Source organism: Podarcis liolepis (assembly GCF_965112155.1).
Source record: "Podarcis liolepis genome assembly, chromosome: 12".
NCBI classification, from domain to species: domain Eukaryota; kingdom Metazoa; phylum Chordata; class Lepidosauria; order Squamata; family Lacertidae; genus Podarcis; species Podarcis liolepis.
The window spans coordinates 36948477-36965114 of NC_139563.1; the positions used below are offsets into that span (position 1 = coordinate 36948477).

The window sequence follows — 16638 nt, forward strand, 5'->3', positions numbered from 1 at the left end:
TACCGGCTCAGAAGTGAACCCCCGCCTGGCAGAGAGGCTGAGGAGCGCCACTGTGAAATATTCCTGTCTAGCGCCGCAGAAGCAACAGTAACAATATGAGCCCATCTTTGTTGACCCAGTAAGCAAGCATTGCATCGAAGTCTTCCGTATCTGGTCTTAAACTAACATGCGAAGCAGAAATATCTGGTGTGTCTTGTAGGGACGAGGATAGCAAAAAGGTCTCACAGAACGTGGATGCGAGATATCCTCAGATTAACATTAAATTCTAATGGTTAGTGTTCGGAATTGTTTCTTTTCCCCCCAAGGGGGAGTATAATAATAATCGCACACCCACTATAGATTCAAAAGTGCGCCACAAGCAAATTATCTCAAAATATCCTCATTCTCAACCCATAAAAGGCTAAAAAGGACTGTCAGACAAAACTGTGTAGCCAGTTCGTAATTGTGGTAGACAACTAGCAGACAAGAGAGTGAGCCCGTCAGACGGGGGCAGAGAGATAGATTTTTTAATTGGGGGGGGGGGGAGAGCGAAAGAATGGCTCCACTTCTCTCTCTGCCTCTCTGTCTCTCATGTTCTTGGCACGCGTTGTTTGGAAATAATAAAAACTTGAGAGAAATAACATCTCTTATTGTCCATGGAGTCTTTTAGAATTATTATTTTTTAAGAAAATAAAACAAATATTTGTTTAACTTTTTTTTTTTAGGTTACAAATCCCTGCGTTAAGTATCTCTTCTTCCAAACCGCCCCAGCTGGTAGGATTTAAATGATCGCCTGTCTCTGCTCCCAAGCGAGTAGGAATATTCTTTTGAACAATTCAATATTGTGCTGTAAATCTTCTGCTCGGTTCCGTTTTGGCACCCACTCCCTCGTCCATAAAGCCCTCAAAAGCGCTAAGAATGCCAAGGGAATCGGGAGGCAAAGGCGCTGCCTTATTTTCCTGACCAAGCCTTCGGTGTAGTGAGTGCAGCAGAGAGGGTGGCTTTCAGATATACCCTCTCTCTCTCTGGCACGGCTTACCCTTGGCTTTCATACAATGCAGGGCGAGTCCTGCAAAATGCTCATATGCCACTCCGCACATTTCCCCCTTTCCACGGAGGGCTGGGTAGGGTAGGGTTGATCTGCCAAGCCTCGCATGCCTAATAACGCCCTGGTTTTGCCTACAAAAGTGGGGAAATTCCCTCCCTTCCTTCTGGGATTCCCCTCCGCTCAGCTTCTAAAAGATTCAGAAGGCAGCAGGACACAGAACGCGAGTTTTCTCCTAGGCAAGTTAACGCGAAGGGGGCCTCCTGAGGTTTCTGGCTTGTCGGATGAGAAGCCTGGCAGAGATAGTTGCAACTTTGCCGGGCCCGTAAAATCTTTATGGAAAGGCAAGACGTCCTTCTTAAGCCACTTCCACCACTGCCATACCCATCACCCTCACCTATCATCTCCTCTCCCAACAGCCAAGAATTGCACCCTGGGTTTTTCACTTCTGCTGGCTTCCAGCACAAGTTAAGCATGGAGGCAGAACAACCAGAGGCAGGGAGTCAGCAGCCTTCCCCACACCCTGGAGTAATATTGTCCGTGTTTCCCCAACTCGACTTAACTTACACTGTGTTAATGTGTGAGGAACAAGTTCTTATCAGATTCCTAGGAGGGCAATATGACTTCCAGCAAAATTAATGCCATATAAGGAGCACTTTTATGGGCTAGCACATTGGAAACGTATTATCAATGGGCTTAGAGTTGTAACAGCAGATCTCCGAGCAATGAAATGGGACCCGCGCGCACGGCCCACCTTCGCCTTTCCCAGGACTTGGTGGGGCTAAAATCAGGTACAGTAGATCAAAACTTCGAGGAGGGGGAATCTCGTCCCTCTGTGCTGTGTGTTGATCCCCGCCTTCACCCCTCATCTGCCAGATCCAAAAGAAATGAAGCGCATGCCTTGAAAAATCTTGCTACTTATGCAACAACAACAACAACCGTCTACCTGGGGAAGGGTCCGTTGGCGAATAAAGGAAAGATACTACAAGTCTGTTTAAAAATAATAATCACCCCCCCCCCCAGTTTAAATAAAAAGATTGCGAATCTATAGATCCCAATGGAAAGAATTCCCTTCCGCCATTCCTCTCTTTAAATAAGTGCTACAGTGAAGGTCGAGCCGATTCGTGAGTCTAGCGAAGGCGAAAAACCTGGAGATACGGGAATTCGCACCTCATAAGTGCACGGGCGACTGACCATTTCCCGTTTCAAAGAGGTCCAGGGGCATCCCGTGGGCCACTTTGGAGGTCAATTGGACCTTTGGTCGGATCCATCCCAGCAAGACTCGGTTTCTGCTCTTAAGATTCAAGAGAAGACTCGAAGGGGAAACCGGCGGTCGAAACCAGAGGAGCGGGGCTAGGAAAATGGTTTGAAACCTCTTCTCTTTCAGGTTAGAACCGCTTGCAGCTGGACACACACACACACACACCCTCTGCAATCAAGGGTACTGTTGGTTCCTTTTCACTCAAAGTATAAGGCAATAAGGAAGCGGCCCCTCGTATCCAGGGCCCCCTTTTATGGTTGCGTTTGTGGGACCCAAAGCGTCTGGGCTTTGATGGTCAAGGCACCCAGGGCCGGATCCAAAGCCCGGGGAGGTCAATGGTAAAGAGAAGGCTAGCATTTGACTCGGGGAAGCTTTTGGACCGCGCGAGGAGGAGCTCGTGAACTCGGCTCTCGGCGCCTTTTTCTTTAATCGCTAACAAGGCCAAAAGCATCGTCAAAGCCAGTGAAGTAAAACTAATAATGTGCACTTGATTTTTAACTATAAAAGATAATGGTCAATTCTAGAGCAAACTAAACTACTTTGGCGTGCATTGTGTGTAGCGGTAACATTTTAAACACTTAACAATGTGTCTCGGACATTAACCAGGACTTTATAGCATTTCTTGAGACTATTATGCAGGGCGCGCGGGGGGGGGGGGGAGAAGAGAAATGACTGCTTTTTCATTCTGCTCCTGCCAACAAACTCGTCTGGGAGATTGGGAAGTGGGTGGGTGGAGGGTTGGCGGGTTAAGCACCAGCAAACAACCAGCCAGCTCTACAACCAGGTTGCGCTGGAACATGTGGGTCGGCAAAGCCTAGCGTCTCCTTAGTTGAGTTATGGAATGGACCGAAGACTCTCAGAAGCCACCCAAAGGGCTGGTAGTTTGAGGTGAGGGGTGGGGAGACGAGCTTTTGTACTCTGCGGAGACACAGATATCCTATTAATTTTTTAAACAACAACAACAACAACACCACAGTTATTGGTCCAAGAGAAATATAATGGCTGCATTAGTACAGTCGTTAGGCTGTTTTATGAGTTTGAACTGAAAATTAAAAAAGACTGGAAGGGCTAAGGAAGACACAATAACTTAAGCCAAGTTAGATCGAAGGAGGGATTCCCCCCCCCCCACTTTCTGTCTCTCTTCCTTTAAAATCCCACTCGCTGAAGAGAATGATTTATCCACTCCTTATTTCCAGGAGGAACTAAAAAGGTACAACATTGTTAAGAAAGGGATGCTATTTTGTATGCTAATTAAAACGGGCTTTATATTTCTGACATGGGTAAATTGAGGTTTTGCGGGAAAGGGGCTGGCGGTGGCGGGGGGGGGGTGCGCGGAGAGGAAGGAAAAAGTGTAAAAGCTATCTTGGGAGTCGGAAGGCTGCCTGCCTTTAAATATATAGCCGCAGATTGCATTTTGTAAATCTCCACCCAAATTAATACAATCAGTGCGCACTTATTTAATATTAAAAGTGTCAGTTGTCAAGAATGTGACTGTGTGCCAAGGCAGTTTTCCCTCTGGAAAAATTTCCAAACAGGCGGCTTTCCATCAGGCGTTTTAAGAACTGCATCTCTGCGCCAAGAAAAGGTGTCAAACGACTACCGAAGTAATTTTTTATCTTCGCTTCGAAATTCTTTCAGGTTAAAAGGAGGGGGGAAGGGGGGAGAGGGCCTGAAGGGTAAAGAGTGAGCGACGGTCGGGTTTGGGAGATTTATTTCCTTTAAAATTTGGACTTCGTTTGCACCTTAAGCCCATTTTTTTCCCTGGCAGCTGGGATTCTGGTCTGGCTGAAATTCTGCTCACCGGTTTGCTGGTGACTACCTTCCTTCTTCTCTCTGATAGGGATGGGATTTATGTGCGGGCAACCGAGCGCAGGATCGCAGCCTGGCACCCCAGTGTTAAACGCGTCGGTCGGGAAGGAAGTCCTGCTGGTTTCAATAGCACATCCTTCCGCGCGAGAGTGGCTGGGACCACAGACGTATATGAATGCGTGTTTACTTGGACGTAAATTCAGTTGAAGTCAAGGGCATCTCTCCCAAATTAACGTCTCCTAAGGAATGGGAGCAGAGCACAAGTCTTTTCAGGTCTCAGTGGGGCTCACATTCAAAATAAGGCCATTACAAGGCCTAAATTAGAGGATCCCGGAGCATAAGAAAGTTATTTAATACTACAGTTCTGCGCACACTTAACCTGAGACTTGAAGCCCTATTGAATTTAATGTTGGACTCACTTCTGGGTTTGCAAGCCTAGCTCCAGGCTAGCAGACACGTATCTAGCATTTTGTGTCGTAGACTCCCGTCTGGTTCTAGTAGCCCATTATGTTGTGCACATAGCAACGAAATTTGGAGAGAGTGCATTGATCTGACTCCAGCAAAGTTGGATTTCTCCCTTCGAATAATTTAGGCTAGGCAATAATATGTTGAAGTCAAAGCGAGGCGCATGTCTGAACCTATGCTTCTTTTCTTTTCAACGTGAGTTTGGCACTCTATTTCAAACTACGAGGCAGCAGCTGTTCGCGGAGGGATATCTATTTGCATTTCTAAGTTACAACGTAAAATTATAATATAAAATTATATTGAAGCTCGGCCATGGTTCGTTCTCAGAGGCATTTCCTTTGCACAGATTTGGGGTGGGATGGGGAATACACGATATCCGAAGGAGACGTCGAAGTGGAAGACGCCTCTTTAAAGACCCTTAGGCGTGCTTGTGTGCGAGAAAGCAATCGCAGCATTTTATAAACGTAGAGTCATTTTCACCCTCTTCCCCCAAGCACACTATCCCAGCTTATTAGATATCGAAGCGGGTGGGGAAGAGTGAATATAAGGAATCAGCTACAAGGAAGGTTGCTTTCTGACCTAGATCTACAGCAAACTTAATTTTACCACCAGAGGATATCTAGAGACTAACCACTGTGGAAACCTGTTTATTATTTATATTTTTGGATGAAATGAAAGAAAGAGAAGCAACCAAAACTAAAAAAAGTATGCTTCTGAATACACGTATTTATTCATTTTTGCTGGTTTCTTTTTCTTTCTTCTTGTTGTTGTTAAAATGAAGGGGAAAACCTCTCATTTGAGTTTGCTATGCTTAAATTTTTATCATTTTATGTGGACACCATGCTACTACTACAGAAGCACGAGGTAACTGGTGACGTGATCTGCTAATGAGACCTAAGAAATTGATTAAATAAAAGCAAGAAAGTTGTTGGGCTAAACGTTTCCCTCCTATTAATCGGTTGCCTTTGTTTCCATAAGCACTGGAGGAAAGTTCCCTCGGAAAAGAGGACACCATGCTACTACCACAGAAGCACGAGCTGACTGGTGAAATGATTTGCTAATGAGACCTAAGAAATTGATTAAATAAATGCAAGAAAGTTGCTGGGCGGAACGTTTCCCTCCTATGAATCGGTTGCCTTTGTTTCCATAAACACTGAAGGAAAGTTCCCTCCGTCTTCCCGCCTCGCCTCCTCCACCCCACCATAATAACCGAGTAAAGCTTTAACACTGGACTTCAGAAATCATAGTTCACTAGGGCGGTGCGTGGCCAAGATAAGAGACTTTCTAACATAACACATGACTCGGACCAAAATATGCAAGCCGAAGAAGTTAATGGCACAGGCAGACTGCTCGAATAAAGTTGGGCCTATCTGAGTGCGGTAACGTGGGGGGGGGGGGGCAATCTCATCGCGAGCTTCTGTAATCTGTAATTTATCCCAAGGTCAACTCGTCAACTGCTTAAGAAATCAGGACTGCTCCTCCTAATCTATCTTGGGTGCTACACTGGTAACTCTTCACCGTTAGCATCTGATCCCAGGCGCTTTATGCAAAAGGAAGCTCAAGAATATCCCCTCTGGATGTTGCATAATAGGCAGCAATCTAGAGAAAACTAGATATCCCTCAATCCTATATAAGTAATTGGCCCGCTCAGAATAATCATAACACGAGATCCCTGCAAATTCGCTGCAGCAAGTATGTTGATGACCGTAGCTCCAAGTGTCAAGTAAATTTCCTGTTATTGTATACAAGGGCTAGGCCTTCCAGATTATGGCTCCGCTCTCAGAATATTTCTACAGCAACTACACTGCAGATCAATAGAGACAGGATCAACAGAGATATTTTAAATTCAGCCTCCACCCAGGAATTGGCTTTACATGAGATCGCTCCGAGGTGGGGGTGTTAAGCGAAAGGAGCTTTTACTCTACATCCAGCTATATCGATTTCCAGCTTCTTCTGCTTAGAGTGGAGGAGAGTGACGCTGCCTCGGAAGAGAAAGGCATTTAATAAATATCGCTGTAAACCAACCATAGGCGGGCGAACTCGGCCAAACTGGAATGAGCAAACCACAGCTCAAGTCCAATAGCTGCCATTTTCAGTCTACGCCGCTATAGATCTAGTTGATAGAAGACACCTAGCGTCCTCCAAACAAACGTGGACATCCATAATCCTGTATTCCCAGGGATGCAGCTTTTATAAGAAAGCCGCCGTCTTGGCCTACCTACGCTTGTTACACCACCGCGTGAACTGCTTGGCAGACCTTCAACCTGAAAACCTTTTCTCCACTCCTTTCGAGGAGTTGCTCTCTAAACTTAGCAAGCCTTCAAACAATACTTTCCACAGCCAACCTTTTAATGACTGGCTTTCCGAAAAGACACCACACCCCTGGAGTTCCACTTCCAAAAAGAAATTAAAATAAACGTGAAAGGACTTAATCGAGAGCAAGTAGACCTAGAGGTCACTCCAGCTGCACCTTGATAAGAGCTTGCTTCCTCTTTAATCAACCAAACTTAGCCTCAAAGGAAATACTCACCCTCTGGAAGCGCTGGAAGCCCGGAGTAGTCAGCCTTGAGAGTGTGTGAGAGAGAGAACCTCCTGGCTCAACGCTTGTGCTTCTCCGTGAAGGAGTGAGCAATCGGCTTCACCTTACCTTTGCAAATCTGAGCGTGGAAAGTGAAATAATATAATGTGCAGCTCCTAGAACGCAAGGGGAACAAAGGCCAAGATTTCAAACCCCCCCTTCCTCTCCCCCTCTTCTCCCACTGCGGCTTTGACATTGATCTGAAGAACGCCATCTTGTGGCAACAGCGTTCCTCCGCAGAGCTGACCTGCCAGCCGGTTTCCAAATGCCCCGCGTTAAACGAACGGATGCTAGCGCAGACAATTGCCCTTCGCGGATCTACCCTCAGAGATGGCTGAAACAAACCTCCGTCTCGTTTATAGCCCAGCTTTCCCAGTATGCAAATAGAAGTGGGGGGGGGGGTCGAGGGCACTTTTATAGCTGCATTGTCCCGGCAACACATATGGGATGTCCCCCCACCTTTTTTTAACTGGGCCAGGAAATCACCAGCAGCCTCTCCACAAAACTGGAGAAACTCCATGAGTCAACCTAGAGATGAATAACCAGTTAATTTTTAACTAGCAAAGGAAGTTGCTGCCTGAACATTTATTGCCACCCGCCTATTCCTCTCCCTGTCTTCTCCCTCTCTTTCTCTCCTCTCTCTCTATCTATCTTTCTATCTCTCCCTTTTAAGAGTTGCATTCCTTTGTAGCATGCTAGCCAAATAAACAAACAAGCAAGCGAGCTCCATTCTCTCTCTCCTCTCTCCCCCTGCGCTTCATCTTTGTACATTTCCTTTGACCAGACGCTGTCTGGCTTAGGTGGGGGTTGTCAGCAAAAGCCCAGAGCCAGTTAGCCCTTCACCTCAAGGTTATGGGTGATGTCCAAAGCAATACAGAAGTTCAAAGCCAATAAACAATAGGAGAAAACAGTATGTACTTTCTCTCCTGATTAAGTGTAAGAGAGGAAAATCAACCTCATGCTACATCCTCAAAAAGGTCTTCGGTGTGTGTTTTTTTTTAAAAAAATTAATTTCCACCCCCGCTCGAGAGATTAAGAACGAAAACCACACACAGGCCATCTGGGCCTCACTCACACGAGGAATGCCTCCCCATCCTCTTCCCTTAGGAGTCACCACAGAGGAGCCAACACGTTTCAACCAGTATGCTTCATTCTGCCTCTCTATCATTGCGTTTTGGGGATCAGATCCTGCCACAAACATTTCTTAGCACTTAAAGGAGTGTGTTCAGAAACATGGCGCCCGAGATAAACAAGAGCGGACGAGCCCAGAAAAAACCACCAGCTTTTCTAATAGGTTTTACACCTGTGAGCAAATGTATAAAGCCTGTAATCTGCAGTTACTTGAAGGAGTGATCCTCCACCCCCTCCCACTTCTACAAACCGGTGAAACCTGGCCTCAAGCTCGCTGCAGTCTGCCTACGCATTCATAAATACCAGACATGTTGCACTGCCTTATCCTGAAGGACCAGAAGCAATAGGTGAATGGAATTTCCATGAAAGCATCCCATTCAGGAGCCATGATTCAAAGTCTCAGAGCCCAGATCAAGGAATATCCATGAATACAACACAAGGATTAAAAAAAATTATTATTATTATTATAAATTTCCCACATGTTTATTTTCGTTGTGCGCCGTACCACTGTATACATGCCACGAAAGACCTTCTCATAGTAAAAGAAACCGTATTTACATATATGACGATACATATCTTCAAACAGTGTTGGAATATAAAGGTATTGCGTTTTGTGAACCGTGTAAAAGAAATCGTGTCCCTTTTCGAAGCTGGTGGTTTTTACAACATTCTAGTCACCTTATCTTTCTTGCACAGAATTTTTTTTAAAAAAGGACAAACTCGACATTTTTCAAGGAAAAGGACCGTTAAAAAAACATATACCAACCAAAACGGATCATTTAAAAATGTACAAGTCTTGTAAAACACCATTCTCGTATGAAATATACATTCAGATATTCTCGACAGCAAGCGACTTTTACAATAAAACACAATATCCTTTGTAAACTGATATAGACTTTTAAATAGTTCTTTCTTTTAAAATTCGTTGTTCTCTCTCTCTCTATTTCTCACTCTCGCTTTGGTTCCTGCAGGGAAATATACTTCTTTTATATATATTTAAAATAACTCCAGGGAACTCTCCGTTCTTTGATTCTGCCGCCTGAGCGATTAAGTAGGGCTTTCGACACTTAATAGTGAACAAAAAGATCTGAAAACCAATCCACCATATTTACATTGTTTGCCTTCTGCTTGGGCTTCTAAGGGAAAGAAAACGCTAGTTATTTTAATGATCTGATCTCAGTGCATTGCACACATCCAGGGTCCAATTAAGTGTTGTGTGGTATTTGCCAAACTGTCCTTCTCCACAGGTATTTCCTGAAGAAAGTTTGTGAGACAGAAGCCAGAAGCTTCCTTTTACGGTTTCCCCCTTTGGAGCTATTAGATTAGTCTTTCTTTCTCCCTCCCTTTCCACCCCACCGTGCACTTTTATTTATTTGTTTGCTTTTTAATTTTCTTTAAGCATTTAAATAAGAACATAATGATTTGTCTCCAAAGGGATGGCCACTTTTCGACAGTTGTTGTTCATTTTTGTTGGGGGTTTTTTAAACGAGAGCTAATGCACGTGGCTATGTGTTTGACTCTTCAGTGATTGTTTCCTTACCATATATGGCGAATTAATACCTGAAATGGTTTCAAAAGGAGACTGACAAACCTTCCACGCCATAACTCCCTATCAACAGCACGGTTAGACTCAACACTACTACACCTCTACAAACATTTATGATTGGCCTTGCAACTGCTTAAATTTTTTGAACTTGGTCAAGAGGGTAACCGCTCTTGCGGAAGAAGGTTTGTCATTTTAAGGGTCGAGGAGGGGAAGGTGATGGGACGGCGGCTGTGCATTTAGAGGTTGCGGGGGCTCCTGTAGGTTTTCTTTTGCAGTAGTCCATCAGGCTCCGGTGCAGCCATGGATAGCCTTTCAAGCAATGTTCCACAGTAAAACCAAAGTAACATAGTTTTAGAACGACACGAATCCAATAACTCACTCCCCGCTTTTTCACGTGTGAACCCGCGTTGGGATGAGTTGCAGTGTCTATAGGTAAGAGGTATAAAATTGCCCTCAGAGCAAAATATGGGGGTGGCTTGTTTGGAAATGCGGGTCCAGGGTGTAAACCGTTTCCAGTTGATATGTCAAGAGCTTTAAGAAGAACTTTTTTTAGGGGGGAGAGAAAAGTAGCGGGAAAGCCCGGTTGGTTTACATTTTTATGGGGACGAAAAAAAAATATTAGTGTGGTGTTTTTTCCCAGCGTCCTCCGTCACTTTGCACACCTCCTTCTCATAGGTAACCCTGTGGCTTGACCTTGTCATGGGCGAGATCTGAACTTAATCTCATCTTGAAAAACGCTACGAGTTTTTTAAAGTAGTGGATTAGCTGAGTAATATTGTAATCGGTCCCTGTTAATTTTTTTCTCTTTCATTCTTCTGTTTTGAAACCATATTTTTACTTGACGGTCGGTCAAGTTGAGCATTCGGGAGAGCTGGAGGCGTTTCTCTTTGTTTATATAGACACTGAAGAAGAATTCCCTCTCTAATTCTCTAATCTGATATTTGGTGTATGGGCATCTCTTTTTACGGGTGCGTTGTCCACCTGTGGAATGACAAAAATAAAAGGCAGAAGCCATTAAGTCTGGGATCAGATAGGGCTGGGGGACGACTGCAATTCATATTGAATAAAGGGACATTCTTGGGTTGAACCATTGAGAAAAGGCCTGTTTATTAGCTACATAAAGTTGACGCTCTGTTCCGTTCTGCAGCTGTATTAGCCTGACCTGTATTTGAGGAACATATTTGCATGTATTTGAGGAACATATTTGCATGTAATATTCCAAAATCCCAACATCTTCACTTCGAAGCATCACTTCAGGCGGCACACCTGAGGCGCTATGCTATGAAATTAAAACCCACGGTGTCCAAACTACTGACTCCCTAGTCAGCAGAATCTGCAGTGCACAAGATCTAGATGGACATCGCACAAGCAGTCTCCGAATAATACAATGCTTGGCGCGGGAAGGTTAAGAAGGTTGATGGCAGACTCTCTGGGACCTAACCCAGCTGTGACACTGTTCTTGCAACCCAGTTTTGCAACTCAGTTTTAAGAGAGGACATAGGGAGCTTCATCGCTTGTTTCAGCCCTGAAGGACATTATGACACCAGGATCTGAGAAGCCAAATGGGCTCCTGTACATTGACCGAGGGTTTTTTTTTTTAATCTTAAACTTGGTTTTGCTTTTGTGTGCAGCTTCCTTTTGTTTAAAAATGACAAAACAGTACCCCAGCGCCTTGGACAACCACTAGTTCATTACATCTTATCACTCGCATCTGGGGTGTGTGTGTTTTAAAATTAACCCCTCTGCTATATTCTCTCAAGTCCTTTCGCTCCTTCATAGCCAAACTGGGGTTAATGTTCATAGCCCCCCTCCTTTAATGTTTAAAGGCTTTTTACATTAAATATTGGTGCTATATTTCCTTGCAAACACACATACACACAACCCGTCCCCATTTGCTGCTACAGCTCATTACAAGGCTATTTTCCTAGGCTTTTGAAGGTGAGGGGGTGAGGAGCAAGAAAAATCTACATTAAAAAAATAAAACCAGGCAGTGACAGGTTGAATAGCAATTGTAAGTAGCAAACTGTTGGACAGAAAGCAACACATACTTGCCACATTGTCTTAGGAAAATGGCTTCCTTTAGACAAAAAAAGGCCAGCTTTAGGTTAATCTGTTGCTTTAACTATATTGCTACAGTGCAGGCAGCTAGTTTTTCTGCTAAACGCTATTCCCGGGCAATCGTTAAAAAACTGGGATGGCTTTGAATCCAAGTTTCTAACTAGGCTTCTGGGGCAACACATGGCTTTTATAAAAAAAATCCAAAAAAAGAGAGAAGAAAAATAATCACAGGATTACATGGATATCAAAGGACTCAGAAATCCCCTTTTGGGTACATTTACAGGCGCAAAACGTGCGTTATTATATTTTCAAGAGTTTGACCACAGAGCCTTTCTCTCCCCAACATCCTCTCTCTCTCTCTTTATTCTTTTTTTATGATTTAAGGGGGGGGGGACTTTTCCTTTTTTTCCTTTTTTTGTTTTAAAAAGGCATCCATTGGCCGGTGGGTATTTCACGGCCAATTTCAGTCCCCGCCACGTGATCTCTCCTTTTATAACAAAGTTTTGTTGGGGGAAATCTACAGGCCCTTCCATAAACCTTATATGCTTATAAAACAGCATATAAAAATTTAACAGCGGCGGTGCGCTAAGATTTCCAAGTCCGCTTCATAAAAGCGCCAGGGCGCTGCCTTTATACGTACTGGAGCTGCTGGATTTCTCCTCATTGTTGCCGGAAGACGAAGCCGGGCTGCTGCTGCTCTCCGTCCGCCGCCGCCGCTCCTTCTCCTCCGCAGCCGAGGCCGCGGCGCTCGCTGCAGCCGCCGCCGCCGCGGATGCCGCGTCCCTGGCGCAGCTCCCGTCCGAACTTGACGTTGCGCCGACGGCAGCGGCGGCGGCCGGCCCGGGAGCGGCTCCCCCTCCCGGGGGCATCTTCTCGCCGTTCTTCTCGCCTGCATAGTCCGAGTGGCTGTCGGCCGTGCCATAAGCCGTCTCGAAGAACTGGTCGAAAGCCTGCGGGAGGACCCCGTTCCTGCCCACGGTGCTATAGAAATTGGAGGAGACGCTGGCGGCGGCGGCTGCCGCGGTGGCTGTCGTAGCCGGGTGGTGGCCGTGATAGACGGCGGCGGTGTTTTTCCCGAACATCTCGCTCATGCTGGCGGCCGTGTTGGCGGCGGCGGCGGGCAGGCAGTCTCTGTGCATGATCTCCTCGGCCGAGTAGCAATGCGGGAGGTTGTTCCTGTGGTGCCATTTACTAGCCGGATCAATGGCATACTCGCGGAAGGTGACTTCCCGCACGGGTTGGACCTGGGGTAGGTTGGAGGAGTAGGAGTATGTCATGGGGCGAGAAGACGGGGTCTGGGGCAGGAAAGAAGGGAGGCTGGAGAAATCAGGACCCGACACGTAGTACGTGCAACTTGGCAAATACATATTAGACGAGCAAGGGACACGCTCATCAAAATCCATCATTAGGCTACCTCGGGCTCTCCGCATTAGCCGAGCTTAACATGATTCTCTAATGCAGCTGCCTCTTTGAAGCAGATCCGTGAAGTAAGAAATTTGGAGACGTAAAGCTGACGTGGAAATCTATCCCCATCCTTAGCAGGGAGGCGCTGGTCACGTGACCAAATGTTGAAATTGACAAGCTGCGAGTATGGGCCCTCTCTCCTTCTCTCCCTCCCTCCCTCCTTCCCTCCTGTCCCCCCCCCCCGCTTTTCCCGCCCCCTCCTCTTTTGTAGCCATCTCAGGGGAAGCAACAGATCGTCACTTTTGGTCTTCTGGCTAAAAAGCACGAGATCTAAAGTGCAACTCACGCGGGCCTCGTGGACAGTAAGGAGGACAGAAAAGACTGCTGGCCTCTGTCCGGCTCTCCTTCTTTCTTTCTTTCTTTCTCTTTCTTCCTTCCTCGCTCTCTCTCTCGCCCTGCAGCCCTTCTCTTCCCACCCGCGCGCGCAATCAAGCTATCTTGAGCCTATTAGCCCGCTGAAGTGCCCACGGATCTCTCTCCCTCTCCCCCGCACCATCTCTTCCCTTCCACCCCCACCCCTTTAAAAGCACGTTGAGTCGCTTTCATGAGATGCCGTGTAATCTCCTAATTCTGCCCAGATCTTGGCTTCTGGGAAGCGCTGCTCCGCAAGCGACGGGGTCCTTGGGAAGGGCTCTTCCGGAAGGTACTCGCCAAGCCTTGCAGGGGTTTTTGTTTTTCTCTCTCTCCGAAGGCATGGTCGGGGAAGAATGTGCCAGGGCCAAGTCTGTACTGATTTTCATGGTGAATGGATGACATGCTCGCGTTCATGTTCGACTTCCGAAGGCGCTTAAACGCCTTCCTTTCCTACGTACTAACCTCAGAGAGCCTGGGCTGCTTCATCCTAGCTCTGCTCTATGCATTTCACGGTCTTTTATGCTCCCTTAACAAGGCTTTTCCTCTCCGATCCCCGCACACACACACCCTCCCCATCCCCGGCCTCCTCTCACTTTGAAACCCCGGTTGCTCGATTTTTTTAAAATATTTTTTTTGTCCATTATTACATGCAATGCCAGGACGTCTTTGGATTGCAACCCATCAGGTGGAAGAGCAGCGTGCGACCTAAGGGCAGCTGCCTACCTGAGAAACCCACAGCGAGGTTGGATGAGCCCAAGGCGCGCGCCCCTCCCCATCTTGAAAGGTGTTCCTCGGAAGTAAGTGCCGTTCATTGCAAGGGACTCGTGAGGAGCATTAGAATTCCAGCGGGTGAGCCGCAGCAAGAAAGAGTCTTGCGGCACCTCTAAGGCCAACGCGTTTCCACGATGGCACAAACTGGCGTGGACTGGAATCACTTGGTCAGATGCACCAATCCAGACATATATCTGCGAGCAAGAAGTATGCAAAATTAGCAGGGATAGGAGGCAGACGAGCCAGGATTTCGGCGGGTCCGAATCTCAGCGTTAACGTTTAACTGCTTAGTGGCTCTATACTGTATAGCACTAACCCCAGTCTACAGAAAGACCTCTCTTTTTTAAAGCTTTGACTATAGTCGGAGGAAAGGCGGCCTTATAGAGAGGAAGACTGTATAGAGAAGTGATCAGGGCTGGAAGCCCACTCCACCGATTCAGGATTTAGGCTCATTGAGCTCAGTGGAGCTTACTTCCGAGGAAGCTTGCGCAGGAAAAAAAGGCAACTGGCTGTGTTTAGAAGTAGCGTCCACACCCAAGAGTCAAAGGAAACCAGGTGGAAGTGCTGCTGGTGGTGTGTGTCTGTGTGTGGAATAATCCTGCCAAGCGACAGGAAAACCTACAGCAACCATGTCCCACCCTTTCCTATGTGTGCCCTCTTACTATGCTTAATTTTAGGAAGATCCGTGTTTTGGCTGGATCTGATTATAGCGGGGGGTAGGGTGGGGAGAACAGAGCTACCACAAGGCCACAGACAACTCACTATGAAATTGGTGTAAAAAGAAAACCCCGGGCACATATCATTCCAGGGGATGTCATGATTTCTTGGGGGGTACCTTTTTTTTTAAAAGGAGGGAGAAATCCTTTTTTAAATTGCTGTTTTACCACCCACCCACCCATGTAACCTCTTTTTTTTAATACATCAGAAGCTCAAAGTTCTACTGTACATGCTGGAGATCCGGGGATTTGAATGTCAAGATCGATTTGTTTATTTATTGCTGAACTTATCGTAACTGACTCAATAACAAATCTAATCATGTTGGGTCCTGGGAGGGGGAAAAAATCCTCATTATGTATTTTCTCTGCGTTCGATTTAACTGTATACGAAGCTGCAAATATCAATAATATCTAGTAATTACTTTGTAGCATAGTAAACTAATTTATTAACATTAATGTTTATATGCCTTTTACCTCTCTCTTTCTCTGGCTCCCTATTTTCTTTTCTCTCCCCCCCTTCTTTTTCTTCTTTTTTTACAAGGGTTACCAATCACAAATCAAACGCTTTGGACATATCCCTTTAATGAACTCTTTATTTTGGATCGCTGGAATAACTTTTATGGGCCTTCAACGGTTGTGAGCTGAACTTGAAATTATTAATTAATCTCCCTCCTTGTCGCATTTGCCAAGAGAGTGGATGGAAATAAGAGATAAGCGTGTCATCAAAGGGCTAGTTACAGATTGCTTGGGTCTGTGTGGGACTATAAAACTGTTTTATTTCTTTTCTTTTAGGGGGGGGGGAGGTAAGGTGCAGAAATATGCAACACTGATGCTTGCCAAATTGGCCTTAACGACAGCCTTTTGATTTTATTTTCCCTCCGTCCCGAATAAAACAAGGTACCTGAGAACTGTATCTAGCTTACATTTGTGCCATATATACATATGGTAGAAAATACAGATCCCCTGCCCCAGGACCCAAACCATATATATTTATGAAAAGATTGCTTGATTCCTTTCCCTTCCAACTGGACAAGAGTGGGTTTCTGAAGGCTCCCCCCTTTTCCTCCCCAGTGATAACAAAGGCGCCACCATTGCCCAGACTCGCTCCGCCTCTCCTGCCTTAGCAAACAACTTTCTTGCACTTGTATGGAGGGTGGGGGGCGGGTGGCTTTTACAGGCTCTCATTGAACCCGGCGCGTCTAGGAGAACCGAAAACAGTTCTAGACTGGCCTGGGGTTTTATGGCACTTTTGGCAGTCAACTTCAGCTTGTCTCTGAGCGGACATGCCAGATCCGACCGACTGAAAGCCAGGAGACAGACAACCACCTACACGGATTCCCCCCCCCCCCCGCCTCGCTGGTTTCAATAAGTCTGCTGCAGCCTTAGGTGAAAAGGGGGCAGGTTTGGAAGCCCAAGGTTTGTTGTTCGGAAGGACTCCAGGTCCTTTGGGTGACCGAGAGT

The 16638-nt window shown here is 46.1% G+C and overlaps 1 protein-coding gene across 1 annotated transcript; it reads right to left on the reverse strand.

Annotated features, from left to right (window-relative positions):
• Positions 1 to 8144: 8144 nt before the first annotated feature.
• Positions 8145 to 13473, reverse strand: HOXA11 (homeobox A11). Its single transcript, XM_083468997.1, has 2 exons — positions 12513 to 13473; positions 8145 to 10795 (listed from the first exon to the last, which is right to left on the reverse strand). Exons 1-2 carry the CDS (start codon positions 13300 to 13302, stop codon positions 10563 to 10565), a joined length of 1023 nt encoding a protein of 340 aa, XP_083325123.1. The 5' UTR covers positions 13303 to 13473; the 3' UTR covers positions 8145 to 10562.
• Positions 13474 to 16638: the final 3165 nt, after the last annotated feature.

Excerpts from the sequence above, each read along its gene's own strand:
- HOXA11 (XM_083468997.1), bottom strand. The coding sequence starts at position 13,302 with ATGCGGAGAGCCCGAGGTAGCCTAATGATGGATTTTGATGAGCGTGTC. Across the intron at positions 10,796-12,512 it reads GGAGAAATCCAGCAGCTCCA|GTGGACAACGCACCCGTAAA; the intron begins GTACGTATAAAG and ends GTCATTCCACAG.